At 37.4% G+C, this 21,433-nt stretch overlaps 1 protein-coding gene across 2 annotated transcripts in view; it reads left to right on the top strand.

Annotated features, from left to right (window-relative positions):
- PTPN22 (protein tyrosine phosphatase non-receptor type 22) overlaps positions 1-21,433 on the top strand; it is a 76,161-nt gene that overhangs the window by 25,384 nt on the left and 29,344 nt on the right. For both annotated transcript variants that reach the window (XM_072644389.1, XM_072644390.1), the window contains 6 exons: positions 4,566-4,637; positions 4,753-4,812; positions 5,528-5,670; positions 6,555-6,621; positions 8,168-8,245; positions 11,337-11,429. In XM_072644389.1, coding sequence (XP_072500490.1) covers positions 4,566-4,637; positions 4,753-4,812; positions 5,528-5,670; positions 6,555-6,621; positions 8,168-8,245; positions 11,337-11,429 — 513 coding nt within the window. The remainder of the gene's footprint in view (positions 1-4,565; positions 4,638-4,752; positions 4,813-5,527; positions 5,671-6,554; positions 6,622-8,167; positions 8,246-11,336; positions 11,430-21,433) is intronic.

Below are 21,433 nucleotides of genomic sequence, written 5' to 3'. Positions count from 1 at the left end.
CAATGAAAGTGGAACAAACTAAGTTGGAACAAATTAGTAAACAAGACTAAGTTACAGGTTTAAACACTGAGTTTTTAAACTCCTACATTTATAAAACTACAAAACTACATTTTAAAGAAGCCCCAATGAATGCACTAATTGGGAGGGAAGGGATTTATATGTTGCCAAGATAGCAAAGGAGCTGATGCTATTTAGGATCTTTCCTTAAATAAGGCAAGTCAAATTACTTCAGAAAACCTTGGCTCCGTTTTTGGCTCCTCTGAGGAATATATGAGGCCTAATGTACAGTTTCACAACCCAGGGAACAGGTTTCAGCCAGCTCAGTAACCTCCTAATTCCCTGCCTTCCTTCCCCATAGAAACAAAAGGAAATAAAAAGCATTTTTTTTTTTAATATTTTCATAGCAACATTTTCCACTGGTCATTTCCCATTACTGGAAGGCATTTTCTCCTCACTTTCACCCTATCAATTCATTGGCTTTCTTCAAGAATCAACTCAGGTGCTACCTCCTAAAGGTCTTTCTGGTCCTTCTGGTTGTTAGAACTCTTCCCCCAGAAATAAATAAGAATCTACCTTGCATTTAATTTTAGGTTCATATGTTGTTTTCCCCCAATAGAGGAACACTGAGGGCTGTGATTATTATTTTTGGCCTTTGAATCCATATTGATTCCTGGCTGGCACAGAGTAAGTATTTCACAAGTGTTTATTGAATGAATGAATATGTGAGTATCCTGTACTGGAGACTCAGAAGTCCTTTAAAAACTTTTCTCCCTAACCAGATTGTAAAATTGAGCACAGAAGCCATGTTTTACACTTCTTCCTTATCTCTGTCAGATTCTAACACAGTCGCAGGCACATATCACATATCAGACACTCACTAAATGGAATCACAGGATCTCAGGGGCTGGCTAGCATAACCCACACCTGAATAAGAATCCTCTGCATATCATACCTAACACGTGCTCATTGTTGTTTTTCATGCTCAAAGAGGGCCAAAATGACATCACGATGTCAATCTGACCAATATGAGTTTGAAAGGCTCTATCACAGGTTGAGCACAGATAATTCATGTGAACATTGGGGGAAAAATGTCTCTAAATTTGTGCTTCACATGTTTCTTTTGAGCTACTTCAATTCTGCTTTGCTCACTGAGCACAGGGCTTCCATATAGCATACCTGAAAAGTAATTATAGCCTTTGTTCTAGCCATAAGGAAACTGCTACTCCCCCAAAAAAGTCCATTCCACTTTTGGCTGGTTTTAATTGTCAAGAAGTTTTTCCTTAAATTAAACCCAAACTTTTTTTTTTAATTAATTAATTTTATTTATTTTCAATGTTCTACAATAACTACCATATAACTTAGATTATTATTTTCCTCTCCCTCCTTCCTCCCTCCCCTATCCCTCCCCAAGACAGCATACAATTTTGCATAGGTTCTACACATACATTCCTATTAAATACATTTTCGCTATAGTCATGCTGTGTTGAAGAATTAAAATGAGTGGGAGAAATCATCTAACAAACCAAAACACAATACACAAACACACACACACACACACACATACACACAAATGTGATCTGCTATGTTCTGCAACTGATTTTATAGTTCTTTCTCTGGATGTGGAAGGCATTTTGCCTTGGAAGACTCAGGAATTTTTTTTTTAAGTCCTTGCATTGCAATGAAGTTCCAAGTCTACCAGAAAAAACTCTCCCACACTGTGGTCATTGCTGTGTACAAAGTTCTCCTGTTTCTGCTCCTTTCGCTCAAAATCAGATCATATAAGTCTTGCCAGGCCTCTCTGAAGTCTTCCTGTTCATCATTTCTTATAGCACAATAGTATTCCATTACATTCATATACCATAATTTATTCAGCCATTCCCCAATTGATGGTCATCCCCTTGATTTCCAGTTTTTGGCCACCACAAAGAGTGCTGCTATAAATATTTTTGTACGTGTGGGACCCTTTCCCATTTTTATGATGTCTTGGGGATACAGTCCTAGAAGCGCTGTTGCTGGGTCAAAGGGAATGCATATTTTTGTAGCCCTTTGGGCATAGTTCCAAATTGCTCTCCAGAATGGTTGGATCAGCTCACAGCTCCACCAACAGTGTATTAGTGTTCCAACTCTCTCACATCCTTGCTAACATTTATCATCTTCCTGTTCTGTCATGTTTGCCAATCTGATAGGTATGATGCGGTACCTCAGAGTTGTTTTGATTTGCATCTCTCTAATCAAAAGTGATTTAGAGTATTTTTATATGATTATTTCATATGATTTTTCATATGATTTCATATTCATATGATATATATTATATATGATTATATTTTTCATATGATCATATGATTAATTCCTTCCTCTGAAAATTGCCTGTTCATATCCTTTGACTATTTATCAATTGGGGAATGACTTGTATTTTTGTACATTTGACTCAGTTCTCTATATATTCTAGAAATGAGGCCTTTATCCCCGAGAACAGCTGTAAAAATTCTTTCCCAGTTTTCTACATCTCTCCAAATTTTGGTTGCATTGGGTTTGGTTGTGCAAAAAATTTTCAGTTTAATGTAATCAAAATTATCCATCTTGTACTTCGTAATGCTTTCTGTCTCTTCTTTAGTCAAAAATTCTTCCCTTCTCCATAAATCTGACAAATACACTATCCCTTGGTCCACCAATTTGTCCATAGTATCCATCTTTATACCTAGATCACGTACTCATTTGGATTTTATTCTTGTGTATGATGTCAGGCATTGGTCTATGCCTAGTTTTCATCACAATTTTATCTAGTTTTCCCAGCAATTTTTGTCAAACAGTGAGTTCTTATCCTAGAACCTGGGGTCCTTGGGTTTATCAAACAGTGGACTGCTATATTCATTGTCTACTGTATCTTGAGTATCTAGCATATTCCACTTGTCTACCCTTCTGTTTCTTAGCCAGTACCAAGTGGTTTTGATATTGCTGTTTTATAATACAATTTGAGATCTGGTAGCGCTAGGCTACCTTCCCTAGCATTTCTTTTCATTAGTCCCCTTGATATTCTGGACCTTTTGTTCATCCAGATGAATTTTGATACTATTTTTTCCAGCTCTAGAAAATAATTATCTGATAGTTTAATTGGTATGGTACTAAATAAGTAAATTAATTTAGGTAGAATTGTCATTTTTATTATATTGGCTTGGCCTACCCATGAGCAACTGATGTTTTCCCACTTACTTAGATCTGACTTTATTTGTGTGAAAAGTGTCTTGTAATTGTGTTCATATAGTCCCTGGGTTTGTTTTGGCGGGTAAACACCCAAATATTTTATAGTGTCTACCCTAGCCTTAAATGGGATTTCTTTTTTTATCTCTTACTGTTGGGCTTTTTTACTAATATATAGAAATGCAGAAGATTTGTGTGGGTTTATTTTGCAACCTGCAACTTTGCCATAGTTGTTTATTGTTTCAAGTAGTTTTTTACTTGAATCTCTGGGATTTTCTAAGTATATCATCATATCATCTGCAAAGAGTGATAACTTAGTTTCTTCTTTGCCTATTCTATTTCCTTCAATTTCCTTATCTTGTCTAATTGCTATAGCTAATATTTCTAGTACCATATTAAATAATAGTGGTAATAATGGATATCCTTGTTTCACCCCTGATCTTATTGGAAATGCATCTAGTGTATCACCATTGCATATACTGCTTGCAGAAGGTTCTAGGTAGATACTGCTTACTGTTTGTGGAAAGTTCTCTTTATTCCTGTGCTCTCCAGCGTTTTTAATAGGAATGGGTTTTGTATTTTGTCAAAAGCTTTTTCTGAGTCTATTGAGATAATCATATGATTTCTGTTAGTTTTGTTGTTGATATGGTCGATAATGCCAATAGTTTTACTAATATTGAACCAGCCCTGCATTCCTGATATGAATCCTTCCTGATCATAATGTACTATTCTTGTGATAAGATGCTGTATTTGTTTTGCTAAAATCTTATTTACAATTTTTGCATCTATATTCATTAGAGAAATTCATCTATAATTTTCTTTGTTTTGTCTCTTCCTGGTTTAGGTATCAAAACCATATTTGTATCATAAAAAGAATTTGTAAGGACTCCTTCCCCAATTTTCAAAAATAGTTTATATAGTATTGGAATGAACTATTCTTTAGATGTTTGATAGAATTCACTTGTAAATCCATCTGGCCCTGGAGATTTTTTCTTAAGGAGTTCATTGCCAAACTTTCTTCTTTCCTTCTTTCATTCATTGCTCCTAGTTTGGCTCTCAGAGGCAAAACTGATCCCACTTCTAGGGAACAGCCCCTCAAATACTTGAAAGCAGCTTTCCTGTCTTGGGTAATTCTTTTGCAGGCTAAACTTCCCTAGTGATTCCTGTCTATATGAACTTGGGACCATTCATCATCTTGGCTCCGAATTTAATCATTTTGGAGTATAATGCCTTTGAATAGCTAGGATGAGACTAGGGTTAATGCCTAAACATATTTGAGGTTCTAAGACAAAGGAAAGGAAGTAGCTTGGGCTACCCAGAAGAAGTTGAAAGAAGAGGAAATCATGACATCTTGCTTTGTGCCACAGAAAAAGTGTGAACGCTACTGGGCAGAGCCTGGAGAGACTGTTCTTCAGTGTGGCCCCTTCTCCATCTCTTGTGTGAGTATGTCAGAAATTCCCATTATGTGGACAAAGATCCTAGTGCCCCACAATACTTGCAGAACAACTTGTCTATAGATCTTACTGATCTTTCCCCCTAATGTATCTTCCTTAGGAATCTGAAAACAAGAAATCTGATTATGTTATCAGGACGCTAAAAGCCAAGCTGAATAGTGTAAGTCTGAACCATCTTCCTTTCTGGTTAGGGAATTTCAAGAAATAATAAAATGTTTGCATACTCCTTTACCCAAACTGTGGGGTTTATTAATAATAACATATAAAAAGACTCCAAGAATGGACATAGGTTCACTGGATCTCATCACTGGGCCTTGGTCTTATTTCGATTCTGAGAACTGAAGCCACACACATCAAAACCCAGGAAATTAACTCTATCCAGAACCTAAGGCTAATTGTGAGTGGCCTGAAGTGGTCCTGGCTAATGATTTAATATTCAGTAGGACAAAGGGAGCTACAGCCTTTGTCAAGCAGATTAATCTAAGATAACCAGAGTCTATGTCCCTTAGATTTATCCATTCTGAGTAAGTTTGATGAGGGCAAATCAGGAATTGCTAGAATTCCTTTGGTATCTGTGGCTATACTGATGGACTTATTGTTCAGTCATTTGGGCTACTTTGGTTAACATGTTTCCACTTCCTTCCTCTGTGGGAATGAACCAGTTTATATTAGGGACACAGATCATGGCAAGTCATTGATATAATCTACCTAGATGGCTTGAAAAAGGATTGTTACACTCAGAAGAAAATGCATCGATGGCAAAGGGGATCTGATCTCGTAGATGGGAGCTTTGTGGGAGTTGTTGGCTTTTCATGGCAGAAGCACCTCTCAGTTTCCAACTTGGAAACTATTTTATTCTGGCCATTCTCCTGTAGGAAACTCGAACCATCTATCAGTTTCATTACAAGAACTGGCCAGATCACGATGTGCCCTCATCTATAGATCCCATCCTGGAGCTCATTTGGGAGATGCGATGTTACCAAGAGCATGACAGTGTTCCTATTTGCATTCACTGCAGGTATGGTGCTATTTGGGAGGAGACAGGAATTGCTTTTAGAACAAACCATAGGCAGGAGCTTCTTCTGTAATTGAAGCATCACTAGTTTTTCCTAGCATTCAGAACAGTCTAAACCCTACATCTCCCAGTAGGTGAGTAATGGAGCTTAGAAATATGAGTCAAAGAAGGAGAAAAGTTGGGGTCAGTATTTTTCCAACTTCAGTATTTTAAAAATATCTGTGATTTCACGTAGGTAGTTACTTTCTCCACTGACACAAATAACAACCCCACTTCCACCCTCCTACTCCCCCATCCCCCCAGCCCATGTACCTTAGTAGCTGGTATACATGCCTTACTCTGGCCAAAAAATTTCACCTCCCGGTGGTCAGCCTTCTGGTGGTAAGCCTTCCTGCATTTAGCTAGGCTTGTCCTTGTAATAAAAGGCATGTGGTCTGTTTCCAGGTCCACAGTTGAAGCTTTTCCAGGTTGGTAGGGACTTGCCAGAGCCTATGTTCTTTTGGCAAAGTCTTTAAGAATCCAGGGTCACCTTCACACCATGATGTAACATCAGATTAGGACTTTGATGTGTCTTTAGGGCAAGAACACGCTAGCTTAAAATGAAACTAGAATCTTGAGTTTTAATTTTTCTGATAAACCACTTAGTGAGAGAGGGGATTAATAGGAGAGATTACCCAGGATAGGTGAGGAGGCTCAGCTGGTCTAGGACGAAAGCATTTGACAGCTGGTGAATGTTCTCTGGAAAGTATTTACATGAATGGCAAAGCTTCATTGCCTCCATGAACTTTCCTGGTCAACATTGCTTATGAAATTTCCCAAATGTCTGCAGATGACATGTTTTTGGTAACTCTGCCACTCTCCCCAGTACTGTGGTTTTTTCCTTTCAGTGCTGGCTGTGGGAGGACTGGTGTTCTGTGTGCTGTTGATTATACCTGGAAGCTGCTTAAAGATGGAGTGAGTATCTCTCAGCAGGCATTTCCCATTTGCCTTGCCCAGAAGCAAGGATACTCAGAAATTGCTTCATTCTGCCAAACACCTGTTTCTCAATTCAGGCTTTCCCGAATTTATTTTCAACTTTTCTTCCAACTGACATTCCAGTAAGTCAGTTTTATACACATTTAGTCAAGCTGTTTTCCCAGCTGCCCCATTGCTACACTAATCCTTGACCTGAACTACCATAGGTTATAAAATGTTATTATACCAATGTTCCCCAAATGAATTTGATTACAGAACATGTCTAGACTTGAAAGAGATTGATGGAACTTATAAATGTTACAGGGACTGTTCCTGGCATGAAGAGGTGGAAGGATTTGGGAGCAATACTAAAGAAATTAAATGTACTTTTGCAATGAAAAATTGTTAGGCACGTTTCTGATATGTGCACAGGATATAATTTAATACTTTGGAGTAGATTTTAGAAGAGTATTGGTATCACAGGAAAAGTATTGGTTTCTGGAGTTTGAGAACCTTAATTCAAATTCTGGCTCTATTACTTACTTATCATGTGATAGAGTTTAGCCTGTCTGGGTGGCCATTCCCTTATCTGTAAAACTAGGGGAGGGGGAAGTTATTCTATATAATCTCTAAGGTTCCTTACAGTAAAATCTGTGATTTTACTGTTTGATTTAAATTTTCTTATAGAATATCTACCTGTTCACATGACATGACATCGCAGGGTTGCATGCAATATAATTTCAGTTATTTCCAACTCTTCACGACCCCATTTTGAGTTTTCTTGGTAAAAATACTGGAGTGGTTTTCCATTTCCTTCTCCAGCACATTTTACAGATGAGGAACAGAGGCAAATAGGATTACTTAAGTGACTTTCCCTGGGTCACACAGCTAGTAAATATCTAAGGCCAGATTTGAACTCATGAAGATAAGTCTTCCTGACTCCAGGCCCTGCACTATATCTACCATACCACCTACCTGCCCAAAAGATAATTTGGGAAAATTCTACATTAAGTGGGTCCAGGCACTTAGATCACTATGGCTTCCTAAAAAACAAAACAGGACACATTAGCAGTGAAAACCTGATAAGATATACTTCTGTCCTATAGAATTATACATTCTATTGTATGTCATATGAATTCCCATGCTTATCTGCTGCACATTTTCTCTCATCATGTTTTTGTTTTCAGTAATTCAGTTGCTTTCCCAAAAATTAGAGGATTAAAAACTGTTATAAAAAAACGATGTAAAATAACTTTAGAGTTTTGTAGATGTACTTCAGGGTTAGACATTAAGCCTTCAAAAGCACCAACCTCTTGGTTTTTCTTTTCCTTTGTTCTCTCTTTCTCCTTCCTTCTCTTCCTTTTCTCCTTCTCCCCTTCCCTTCATGTGGGGAGACGTATCAGCAATGAGAGCAGTCATTTGTTTTTAGCCTTAATTTATCACAGATGTTGAGAGGTGACATGGAAAGAAAAGAGAGGACAAGGGAACAATTTATTAATGATGATTGAATCAAAAGCAATAAGATCTTATTCTTTTCTTTTGGCAGATAATTCCTGTGAACTTCAGTATTTTTAGTTTAATTCAGGACATGCGGACACAGAGACCTTCCTTAGTGCAAACTCAGGTATGAATGATTTACTGCAAACAGACCAGGGCATATGTCCGAGTCTTCTTCCCTCCTATCCTTCCTCCCTCCTGTCCCTTCCTTCCTCCCTCCTGTCCCTTCCTTCCTTCCTTCCTTCCTTCCTTCCTTCCTTCCTTCCTTCCTTCCTTCCTTCCTTCCTTCCTTCCTTCCTTTCTATGTTAAAGGTTAATGCCACCACTCTAAAGAGCTTTTTCTTAAGTTATCATAACAGTTATTACTTAGGTCACTTTTTGTGAGAGGCAACTAGTAGAAACCAGTAGAAGGGTCATTACAACGTGAGATGTCGTTCAACAAACATTTATGAAGAACCAACATATGCAACCATATATAAGCACTGATGTTAATGATAATAGATCACAGATGTAGCCTCAAGGCTACATGTGGCCTTCAAGGTCCTCAAGTGTGGCCCTTTGACTGAATCTAAATTTTACACAGCAAATCCCTTTAATAAAAGGATTTGTTCCATAAAACTTGGACTAAGTCAAAAAGCTGCACTCAAGGACCTAGAAGGCCACATGTGGCCTCAAGGTTGAAGGTTCCCCACCAATATAATAGACTCATCAAGAATCAGATAATCAACAAGCATTTATCAAGCACCTACTATGTGCAAGGCACACTGTATTAGGAGTTGGAAGTCATGGCAATAGATAATAGAATAGGCCACCAAAGATTTTGGATTTCCCTTTCGTAGGTGACTGATAGAATTATTTTTCTTAGAGCTCCCTATAGAGAGCTCTATCTCCAAGGTGGACATTAGGCTCAAATGTCCCAGCAAGGAGGTGCAAATCAGTACATCTGGCCTTTACTTAAATTGTGAGCACACAGGTCCACTTCGGTGTGATATGGAAAAGCTTAAAGTGGGAATGTATGTAGGCTTGGAAAGAAAATGGTTAGCACTATTTTACTCATGTCTAAGATTAATGATGGTTCTAGCAGGATCTAATTTCTAACTATCTTGAGCTTGACAGATTTTAATACTTTGAAAGATTTGTCTTTCATCAATATGGTCACACCCTCCACCAATGTGATTTATGATTCTTGTACCTTTTATGAGTTTCTTTGGAAAAACATGAATTACTTGGTCACCACCATTCTGTTACTTAGGTGTGCCTTACATCTCAGATACATGGTGTTTGGCAGGGCCTTTCCTTAAAGACTTTCCAGTTTGGTAGGATCTTCCACAGCTTGTAGCTCTGCTGACTTAAAGTTCAAGAACTCAGTGTCACCATCATGCCACAGGTAAGGCAGTAACATAGTGAGCCAAACAGAAGACTTGATAATTTTGTTCCCCTGTTTTGATAGTGACAAAACAAATACTTTAACTTAGAAATTATAAGCAGTTTGTTAAGATGAGTCAGGTCAAAGAAGAAGAAATAATTATTGCAAAATAAACCAATCATTTTGCCCCATACCAAGAGAAGTTTGCATTTTTCCATTGAGTCTGCTTTATGAAATGAAAATTTTTTTCATCAAATGTAGACATGGAGATAGTTCCATTATCAGATTTAAATGGAGAGTCAGTTCATGCAAATGGAATGAGATCTGACAATGTATGCAATCTAGGAATGTTGCATAAAAGCACTTTTTAAAAGAAATATTCCCAAATGAGAGCTACTCTGAATGTTTTCCTTATCCAGCCAACTAGAAGATGCCTGAAACATTTTGGAATTAACCCATATATTATGGCATTATCAAAGAGCAGTGAATTAAGACACTTGTTTTTTCACTTCTTCTGCCCAAGAAATAAAGCATAATTGATGTTTAATCTTCCTGCTTCCTCTTCCTTTCCTCTTAACAAAAATTAAAGATATTTTTGACTGAAAATGAACAAGACACCAATCCCTGAGATGCTACTGATGTATTGAACAGCTACAATGAGCTCACTTATGGGAAGTTTGTACTTAATCTGATTAAGAAGTCAAAGTAAGGAAAAATCCCTAAACAGTATCACTCAAATAAAAAGAGGATCTGAACTGCAGTGCAATGGATACCACTAAAACACCAGTTTGCTGCATCTAGAGTTTTTCCTTGAAGAAGAATTGGGATGGTAGAAGCAGGAATCCATCAGCATTATGATAGGTAGTAGAAGTTACATCCCCTTACAATGAAAATTTATAATTTTATCTAAGATTTAGAAACCCCAATCAATGGGTAATGTTTTTTAAAGCTTTATATGAGACATTTCACTAATATAGTGTAGTAGAAAGAACGCTGGTCTAGGACTCAAAATCTGGTGTATAGTCTGGTCTGCTTCTGATCAGGTCATTTTGAGAAAGTATTTTGCCTTTCTGAGACTCCTTCCTTATCTGTAAATCAGGTATAATTTTACAGACTTTCTTATTAAGAGTAGGTGCTTAACAAATGATTGTTGACTTGTTGACCTCATAAGGTTGTTGCGAGGATCCAATGAGATAATTACATAGAAATGCTTTGAAAATTACAAAGTATTATATATGCAAATAGAATCAGGCTCTAGAAATGGAAGACATTTCAGAAATCATTTCATCCAACCCTTTCCTTTTATAGATAAGAAAAAGCAGAGAGGTCAAATAATTCAGCTACGATCACAAAAATAGCTGAGCCAGAAAACAGTTTCCCTGACTTCTGACACCAAGATTCAGTATGCTTTCCATTACACCAGTTTTTCAAAATTGTAATTTTCATTTACAAGAAGTGAGGCAGTCCCTCAGAATTTTCTCTAATGGAATCTGGCCCATTGAAACTTCTCCCATTTTCTACCTCTATATTCAATTTTTTCTAATATAAAGTGACATGCCTATAGCATTTTAAAGTTTGTAAAACATTTTCCATGCATCCTCTCATTTGAGCTCTACATCAGGCTTGTACGAGGGGTACTAATAGCATTATCATCATCATCTTACAGATCAGAAAAATTAAGTCTTTGAGAGGTTCAATGATGTGGCCACGATTACACAGCTAATAAGTGTCACAGGCAGGATTTAAATGCAGGTTTCCTAACTACAAGTCACAGGCTCTATGAGGCCATGTGGTCTCTACCCCAGCCCTACCATTCTGTGGCTTTTGATGCTTGGTTTGTGTCATTTTTTAGGAGCAGTATGAGATGGTCTACAATGCTGTGCTAGAACTGTTTAAGAGACAGATGGAAGTACTCACAGATAGCCGGAACACTGCTGGTCCAGAGGTAGGATTCAGATATTTTTACTTCCTTTGATGCTCAGAATTGTCTTCTGTCCAAGGAGCTCAAAATATATACAGGGCTTAAAGTATTACCTGCCATTGCATTACTCTGGAGTCCTGGACGTGCCTGGGACTGTGGGCAGAAAAGTGGTATCATAGTCACTCAGTGAAGTAGTCCACGGAGAGTGGTTTTTTTTCCAGAAAAAAATTAAGTATCATATATAATTTTCAGCTGAATACAAGTGATAACAAGCCTGACTTGGGGGGTGCAGCTAGAATAAATTATTTTCTTGTGCTTTAGATAGCTGAATGGTGGGGTGTAAATGAGAGGTCAGACTTAGTCAAAGCACAGAAACCACTGAGTCCAGCTGTGGTTTTGTAGCTACTGCCCCTGCCTTATCATCAAATACCAGCAAATGCCTGGCGGGTGTTTGCAAAGATTTTCTTTTTAATCAGTTTTTAGCTGAAGCATATTGATCACAAAAACCATCTTGATGGGTCTAAGCAAGAGTAAGATCAGATAGTAAGAAAACTAAGGACCTTGGGATGCTAAACTGATCATATCCCCACAGCTTACTCAGACTGATAGATAAAATACTTCTTATAGAATCACAAATCTAAAGTTGTAAGGAATCTTAGGGGTCATCTTGTCCAACACTCTCATTTTACAGATTAGAACATTAAAGCCAAGAGATGTCACATCTGTATTAAAATTTAGTTGTGATTTATCATGTTTCTTTTTAAATATCTCAGGATGATCAATGGCATATCACTTCCTTAACCAATCAAAATTTAAATGAATTTGTTTGCATTAGAAAATCAGAATGATTCTTTTTGTATTTAAACTCACATTATGTTTTGAAACATGCCCTTCTCAAGAGGATGGTTTTCTTTTATTAAACGTATAGGTCCCTCTACAGAATCACAGGTTTTGTTTTCAGGGTTGCAAGGAACTAGAGTGACAATCAAGTATAATACATGCCAAACATTTCCACTGTAATATACCTAACAAGTGGTCATCCAGCCTTTGAAGAATTCCAGTGAGAGGGAACTCACCACCTTTCAAGGCAGCCCACTGTAATTTTTGGATAGCTCAAATTGTTAGGAAGGTTTTTTTTTTCTTAAATTAATCCTAACTTTCCCTCTTTACAATTCCATCCATTGTACCCAGTTTTGTCCTCTGGAGCCAAACAGAATGAAGCCTTCGGGTTGGTTTCCCTGCCTCGAGTCTGTCTTCCACTCAGTTGTCCAAGTGATCTTCCTAAACCATAAGCCTATCATGTCATCCCCCTACTCTGTAAACACCAGTGGTCTCCTATTACCTCCAAGATAAAATATAAAATTCTCTTTGAAAGCCTTTCCCCATTTTGAGCTCTCCTACAATTTCTTGTGTTCCTCCACTTTACTTCTCTCCATGTGTTCTATGACCCAGTGACACTGGTCTCCTTGCTGTTCCTCTCACAAGACACTTCTCCTAATTTCTGGCATTGTTATTGTGTGTCTCTCATGCCTGCAAAACTCTCTTTCCTCACCCCTGCCTTCTGTCTTCCTTCAAATCCCACCTTCTTCAAGAAGCCTTTCCCAGTCCTCCTTCATCTTAGTTCTTTCCTTCTGACATTATCTCCAGTTTACCTTGTATATATTTCATTTTGTCTCCCTGATCAGACTAGGAGGGTCTTGAGACCAAAGATTATTTTTTGGCTTTCTTTGTAGCTCTAGCATTTAGCATGGTGCCTGACACATAGTAAGTGTTTCTTGATTTTACTTGACTCCCATATAACAATCCTTTCAGTTCTTGGAGAAAGCTAAATACATTCCTAGCTCCTTCAATTGATCTTCATATTACAGGTACTCAAGGCCCTTCCTCATTCTTCATTAATATCTTCCTTAAAGTCTGGTGCCCAGAATGGAACTAGAATACTCCAGATATGACATGACTAGGGTAGACTCCAGGGGAACCATTACTTCCTTATTCTTGGAAGCTATGGCTTTCTCAACGCAGCCCAAGTTTTCATTAGTTTTTTTTCTGGTTGTCTTACTACTCTGCTAACTTACATTGAGTTTGTGGTTCACAAAATACACTCAGATTTTTTTCAAACTGCTAATGATGTCTCCTCTAGCCTGTACCTGTGAATTTTATTTTTTTTAATGCAAGTGTAAGACATTACATTTCTATTGACATTCATAGCCCAACATTCTCACCAGAAAAGGTATTCTTTGTCATGCAATGTGTTAGCTACCTCTCCCAGCTTTGTGTTATAGTAACAACAACAACAATAATAAACTAGAGTTTATATATGTCTTTAAAGTTTGCAAAGTGCTTTATAAATGTTATCTCATTTTATTCTCATAACTACCCTCAAAGGTAGGTGCTATTATTTTAATTTCCATTTTATGTATGAAGAAATTGAGGGATTGAGAGATGAAGTGATTTGCCTGGGTCACATATCTAGTACGTATCTGAAGCATGATTTAAAATCAGGTTTTCCTGACACTAGCACTCTCTCTACTGTGCCCCTGCTTTGCCACATAGGAAGATTTGGCGATCAGACCATCTTTACCTTTATCCACATCACTAATAAAAATGGTAAAATGCACAGACTCAAGCCGAGATTCCTGGGGCACTCCACTGCAGACTTCCCATCACATGAATATTGAACCATCAATGACTACTCTTTGGGTATGGCAATTCAACCAGTTCAGAATCCACCAGACTGTATCATAGTAAAGTCCATATATCTCTGTCTTCTACTTTTGCAATGTCTCAAAGGACTACCTCATTGCAAAGAACTGTTTAAGTACCAATATTTGGCACTAATGTCTAGTCTTTAGGAGATGTGTTTTGAAGAGAATTAGAAAACACTAGAAAACACCCCTACATGTGATCATTCAGCCTGCATTCAAATATCTCCAGGGATGGAGCACTCACTTCAGACAGGCCCATTATTCCATTACTAGCCAACTTTCAGTGTTAGAAAACTTCCTTATATTGAGTCAAAATCTGTTTCCCAGTAATTAAAAAATATGTATAAATGATTCATTTTTAAAACGATGCTGTTATTTCCCAATAACCTACTCCCTTCAAACTCCATCCTATAATAAATGAAAAAAAAATTGACTCTGACAGAGTATGCTTATTCCACACCAGTAGACCACTATTCTTTATTCATAGAAGGGAATTGTGTTTCATCAACCAAACTTTGGAGGGTTTTGGTCATTACACTGATATAAGTTCTAATTTTTTTTTTTAGTGTTGTTTTCATTTATATTATTCTGGGTATCATGTATGCTATTCTCTTGTTCTGTTTATTTTTCTCTTTGCCAGTTTACATCTTTTTAATTTTCTCTGAATTTTTCATATTTCTTTTCTATTCTAATCATATAGCACTATTTATTCAGCCATCTTTCAATCATTTGGTTCCCATTTTGTTTCCAATTTTTTTTTGTTACCACAAATAATACTGCTATGAATATTTTGTCACTTAAAGAATGACCTTTCTTTCTGTCATTGACTTTCTTGAGATACATGCCCAATTAGTGCCATTTCCTATATAATTCCAAATTGTTTTACAGAATGGTTGGACTAACTCATAGCTCCACCAATAGTGTTTTAATTATGCATGTTTTTCCACAACTTCAACATTGGGTAATTCCATTTTTTATCATCTTTATTAATTTCATCTTGCTGTAACTTTCAGTAGTTTGTCTTAGTTGTGTCTTCTATAATGACAGAGAATAAGTCTATTTTTAGTTAGTATGTACATAGCTATTTGTATTTTTTCTCCCCCATTAGAATGTGCTCCTTGACAGTAAAGGTGTTTTTTTTTACTTTCTTTGAATTTCCAGAACTTAACCCAATGCCTGGCACATTATATGTGCTTAATAAATGTTTGTTGATTGATTGATTACCCAAGTGACTGGCCCAAGGTCACACAGTAAGTAGCAGAGCCAGAACTCAAACAGATTAATAGTAATTAATAAGTTCATGTTTATTTACAGCCCAAAGAGTACAATATTGTCTCTGCTCTCAGGAAGCTCATAGTGTAGCTGAGAAGACAAGATCAACATACATGATATATCTCGCAAATAATTAAAGCTGGCATGGTGTGGTACAATATAAAATACTACAGATGACAGAAAAGGCAGAAATTCGTGTATGCTATAGTAGGCATGAAAACCTGCCTGAAAAAGGTGGGATCTGAAAGGGGAAGATGGGGAAAGAGCATTATGAACAAAGAGGCAAAGATAGTATGAGCTCTGAGAAAAGTGAGGTGATTAGAATGACAGGACAAAAGTCGTACCACACTAATGTCCTTTCCTCCCAACTACCTCATATTTAACTACGTTTTAACATATTCACTTAATATTTATATTGTGTACATATATATATATATATATATACATATTTATATACTTACTGTACTCCCCCTATAATGGCCTTCCCCTGACTACTTCTTAAACAGGCATATTCACTGAATGGGCATTACCTCACCGTAGGTGAGTACTGAATAGGCCTTGGCCTAAAGGGGCCAAGGTCCCACATTGCATCCTGGGCCATCTCCAGTCATCCTGATGACTATCTGATCACTGGATCCAGATGGCTCAGGAGGAGAAGTGTGGCTGGTGACCTGCACAACCCTCCCTTACTTAAAACAAAGTCAAGTGCAAGTCATGTCATCATTTCTCTGATGGCATGATCTTCTTCAGCAACAAAGGACGAACACAACAACAACAATTTTAATGGAAGATTCTTTGAAATAGATTGTTTCATTATTTGTGCTTGTATATCCAGGGCCTAGCACAGTTCTTGGCACAGAGCTGGCGCTTAAAAAATACTTGTTGATTGATTGATTAGAAGCACCAAATAATCAAATACTTAAATGTTATTGAAAAATAATACTAGCATCTACTTTAGAGTCTACATGTATAGTATCAGAGTTTTATTTGATGGAGTCATTATGCTTTGGAGACATGAAGTAGACCTTAGTCATCCCAAAATATATAATCATACCCCACATTATAATTCAGTTCAACAATTCAGCATAAATTTATTAAGTCACTATAAGTATGTGTCAGCTGCTGGAGATATAAAGATAGCTATGTCACGGACCTTGCTTTCAAGTATCTTATAATCTAATTGGAGGAAAGGTAGATACACAAATAACTCTAATACAAGGTGGGAGTAAGATACATGCATATGGGAAGATCAGTCAAAATATTATGAAAAATTTGAAGAAGGAGAAATTTCCTTCAGCTATGCAGAAGGTATAAGGCAGGAGCGGGGAACCTGAAGCCTGGAGGACACATGTGGTCCTCTAGGTCCTCAAGTGTGGGGATTTGTTTTGTGAAGTTTGAATTTAGTCAAAGGGCCACATGTGGCCTCAAGGCCACAGGTTCCCCACCTCCAGTATAAGGAGTTGGAGAAGGCTTTATGAAGGAGGTGCTAAGTAGGTCTGATCTGAAACTTTAAAGAAAGGATGGGGTTTAATAAATGGAGAGGAGAGTCAGATCTAACCATGGAGGAATACATGAAGAAAAGTATTGGGACAGGAGAGGACAGAATAAGAATTAGGTTTGTAAAGTAATCTAGTTTGTATGGAATACAGACTACACAAAGAAAAGTTGGACAGGTAAGTTGGGAGAAGGCTATGGAAGTCTTTGAATGACAGGAGCAGGAGTAGGTATTCAATGTAGAATCACTGAAGTTTTTTGAGAAGGAAAATGACATGGTAGGAGAATGTTAGAAGATTGCTCAGGCAGTAGTAATATGATGCTAGAATGGATAGTGGATAGACTGGAAAGAAGAAGACTATTTGGGAGGCTACTACAGTAATCTAGACAAGAAAAGATAATGTCCTGAACTAGGGTGGTAGCAATGGCAGGAGAAGGGGATGAATGTGAATGTCATCAGGAAAGTAAAATTTCTAGGAACAGGATGTGTTTGGTGAAGAACAGAGAAAAATCAAAGATAATTTTAAGGTTATGAGTTTGGGTGCCAAGAATGATGCTGTTGACACTAATATGAATAGAGAAATTACAGAAGCTATTAGAGGAAGAATGGTGAGTTCACTTTTGGTTATAATGAGTTTTAACTGCCATTGGTTAACAGAGATGTTCAACTGATAGCTGAAGGCTTGTGAAGAGACAAGCAATGGCACACCATCTTTGGGGTTTGTGAGTCACCTGCAGAGAGGTGATAGTTGCGGTGCTGAGAATTAATAAGATTGCCAAGGGAGAGGTGGAGAGGGCAGAGAATAGAGTCTGGAGGGACACCCATATTTAAAGTACAGGAAGAAGATAAGGAAGATGTGGAACTAGCAAGAGGGTTCTACTCTGTTTTACTAATATATACACACCTTAAAAAATTGAGGGAGTCAGGACTTATGATTTTATTGGTTTGGGCAAAACGCAGAGTAGAAAATTCCTCTATCAATGTAGAATGGCAATCTGTCTGTGGCGTATAGTCTTATTTATATATTTATTTTTGTGTTTGTATCCCTAGTTATCAGCAAAGTACCTGGCACATAGTAAGTGTATTTTTAATAAGTCCTTTTCCATCAATCAATCAACAAGTATTTATTAAGCATTTACTATGTGACAGACACTGTAGTATGCACATGGCAAACAAGTAAAATGAATGAAACAACCCCTATTTGCAAAGAACTTACATTCTTTTTTTTTAATATTGTAGATTTTAAAAAATATATAATTTATTTATTTTCAGTTCTTAACATTCACTTCCACAAGAATTTGAATTTAAAATTTTCTCTCCATCTCTCCCCACCCCCCATCCCAGGACAGCATGCACCTCATCTATTCTGTTCTCTCTTCTATTACCTACCCTTCCATCCCCCTTCTCCTCTATTTTCCTGTAGGGTAGAATACATTTCTGTACTCCATTGCCTGTATAGCTTAATTTCCAGTTGCATGTTAAAACAATTTTTAATATTCATTCTTAAAGCTTTGAGTTCCATATTCTCTCCCTCCCTCCCCACCCACCCTCATTGAGAAAACAAGCAATTCAATATAGGTCATACATGTGTAACAATGCAAAGCACTTCCATAATAGTTATGTTGTAAAAGACTAACCACATTTCCCTCTCTTCTATCCTGCCCTTGGTTTATTCCATTCACTCCCTTGACCTGTCCTCCCACAATAGTGTTTACTTCTGATTATCCCTTTCTCCAATTTGCTGTCTCTTCTATTATCTTCTCTCTCCTATCCCCTTCCCCCTTGCCTTCTTGCAGGGTAAAACAGATTTCCATATCCAATTGCGTGTGTGTTATTACCTCCTTAAGCCAATTCCCATGAGAGTAAGGCTCAATTATTTCCTTTCATCTCTCCCCTGTTCCCCTCCAATGTAAAAGCTCTTTTTTCCCTCTTTTGAGATGATTTGCTATATTCTACCTCTCCCTTTCTCTAACTCCTAGTATATTCCATTCAACAGTAAATTTTATCTTTTTAGGTATTCTTCCTTCATATTCAGCTCACCCTGTGTCCTCTGTCTAGGTATACACTTACACACACATACACCCATGTACATATACATACCTACACATATATAATATATATATACATACATAACCATACCCACCTACATATATATATTCCCTCCAGCTACTCTAATACTGAAAAAGGTCTTATGATTTACAAATAACATCTTTCCATGTAGGAATGTAAACAGTTCAACTTTAATGAGTTCCTTAAGGTTTTTCTTTCCTGTTTACCTTTTCATGTTTCTCTTGACCCTTGTATTTGAAAGTCAAATTTTCTATTCAGCTCTGGTCTTTTCAACAAGAATGCTTGGAAGTCCTCTATTTCATTGAAATTCCATTTTTTCCCCTGAAGTATTATACTCAGTTTTGCTGGGTAGGTTATTCTTGGCTTTAATCCTATTTCCTTTGACCTGTGGAATATCATATTCCAAGCCCCTCTATCCCTTAGCATAGAAGCTGCTAAATCCTCTGTTATCCTGATTATATTTCCACAATACTTGAATTGTTTCTTTCTAGATGCTTGTACTATTTTCTTCTTGACCTAGGAACTCTGGAATTTGGCTGCAATATTCCTAGGAGTTTTCCTTTTGGGATCTCTTTCAGGAAGTGATCAGTGGATTCTTTCAATATTTATTTTACCCTCTGGTTCTAGAACATCAGGGCAGTTTTCCTTGACAATTTCATAAAAGAAGATGTCTAGGCTCTTTTTTTGATCATGGTTTTCAGGTAGACCAATAATTTTTAAATTATTTCTCCTGTATCTGTTTTCCAGGTCAGTTGTTTTTCCAATGAGATAGTTCACATTGTCTTCTATTTTTTCATTCTTTTGGTTTTGTTTTGTAATTTCTTGATTTCTTATAAGGTCATTAGCTTCTATCTGCTCCATTCTAATTTTTAAAGAACTATTTTCTTCAGTGAGCTTTTGAACCTCCTTTTCCATTTGGCTAATTCTGCTTTTTTAAAGCATTCTTCTCCTCATTGGCTTTTTGGACCTCTTTTACCACTTGGGTTAGTCTATTTTAAATGTGTTATTTTCTTCAGCATTTTGGGGTCTCCTTTAGCAAGCTATTGACTCACTTTTCATGATTTTCTTGCATTGATGTCATTTCTCTTCCCAATTTTTCCTCCACCTCTCTTACTTGATTTTCAAAATCATTTTTGAACACTTCCATGACTTGAGACCATTGCATATTTATGTGGGGGGGTTTGGATGTAGAGACCTTGACTTTTACGTCTTCCTTTGATGGTATACTTTGTTCATCCAAAAGGATGGAAGAAAATACCTGTTCACCAAGAAAGTAAACTTCTATAGTTTTATTTTTTCCCTCTTTTTGGGCATTTTTCCAGCCAGTTAGTTGACTTTTGAGTCCTTTGTCAAGTGTAGGGTATACTTTAGAGACCTGTAAGTTCTTAGTTCCTCCAAAGTGGCACAATCAAGGGAGAGGAGTTTATTACTCTCCTGGCCTACACTCTGGTCTGTGAGCAGGATTCCCTCTCCAGAGCCTCCACCAGCTCCACCAGCCAGTCCTCCTCCTCACCTGAGGACTGCCACTCAGGAATGAGACCCAGATCAGCTTGTTTCTCATAGGGTCTTTAGGCCAAGGGCTCCAAAAGTAGTTGCTGCCACCTTGGGGCTGGGTTTGGCGCCAGACCGGGCTCCTTTCTTAGTCAGGTGAAAGAGCTTTCTTACTGACCTTTGAAGCTGTCTTTGGCATTTGTGGGTTGGGAAATCTGTGAACCACAGCTGCTACCCATGATTCTGAGCCCTGAAGCCTGCTCCAGTCCTGTCCATGCAGTACAGCTTAGTCAAGGATGGGCTGCACTCCACTCTGAGTGGGGTGTGATAGACCTTTCTTGTCAGCCTTTTAGGCTGTCTTGGGCTAGAAACCTCTTTCACTCTGTAGTTTTGTGGCTTCTGCTGCTCTAGAATTTGTTTAGAGTTCAAGAACTTACATTCTAATGAAAATGACAGCAAGGACCCATAAAAAGAGAAATAAATAAAAATGAATATATATGTGTATGTACACACACAAAGAAGGTATAGATAGATAGATAGATAGATAGATAGATAGATAGATAGATAGATAGATAGATAGACAGATAGACAGATAGATAGATAGTAGTTTGGGAGAGTGGGAGGATCAGGAAAAACTTTGTGTAAAAGATTCTGCTTAAGCTACATCTTAAAGGAAGCAAGGGATTTTAAGAGGTAGATTAAGAAGGAAGTATATGCCCACACACTTGTGAGTGTGCACGCACACAGACACACAGACACACAGACACACACAGACACTCACACACATTGCTCCTCATATGTCTGAACTAAATAAACCTCTAAATCTCAAAATTTTCTGAGATTGACCTAATCTTTTAATAAATCATTTGAAAATCTTTAGCTTTCCTAATTGTTGCCTGCTTCTGAAAAGCAGTGGAGAAAGTAGATCTGTGAACAATTCCATGACTGCACAAGATTGTCTTTGGTAATCCTCCCCAGTATATTTTCCTAAATGT

Source organism: Notamacropus eugenii, chromosome 2 (genome assembly GCF_028372415.1).
Source record: "Notamacropus eugenii isolate mMacEug1 chromosome 2, mMacEug1.pri_v2, whole genome shotgun sequence".
NCBI lineage: Eukaryota > Metazoa > Chordata > Mammalia > Diprotodontia > Macropodidae > Notamacropus > Notamacropus eugenii.
Note: the sequence above shows the minus strand (reverse complement) of the source record. Positions and strands in the feature narration are given on the sequence as shown.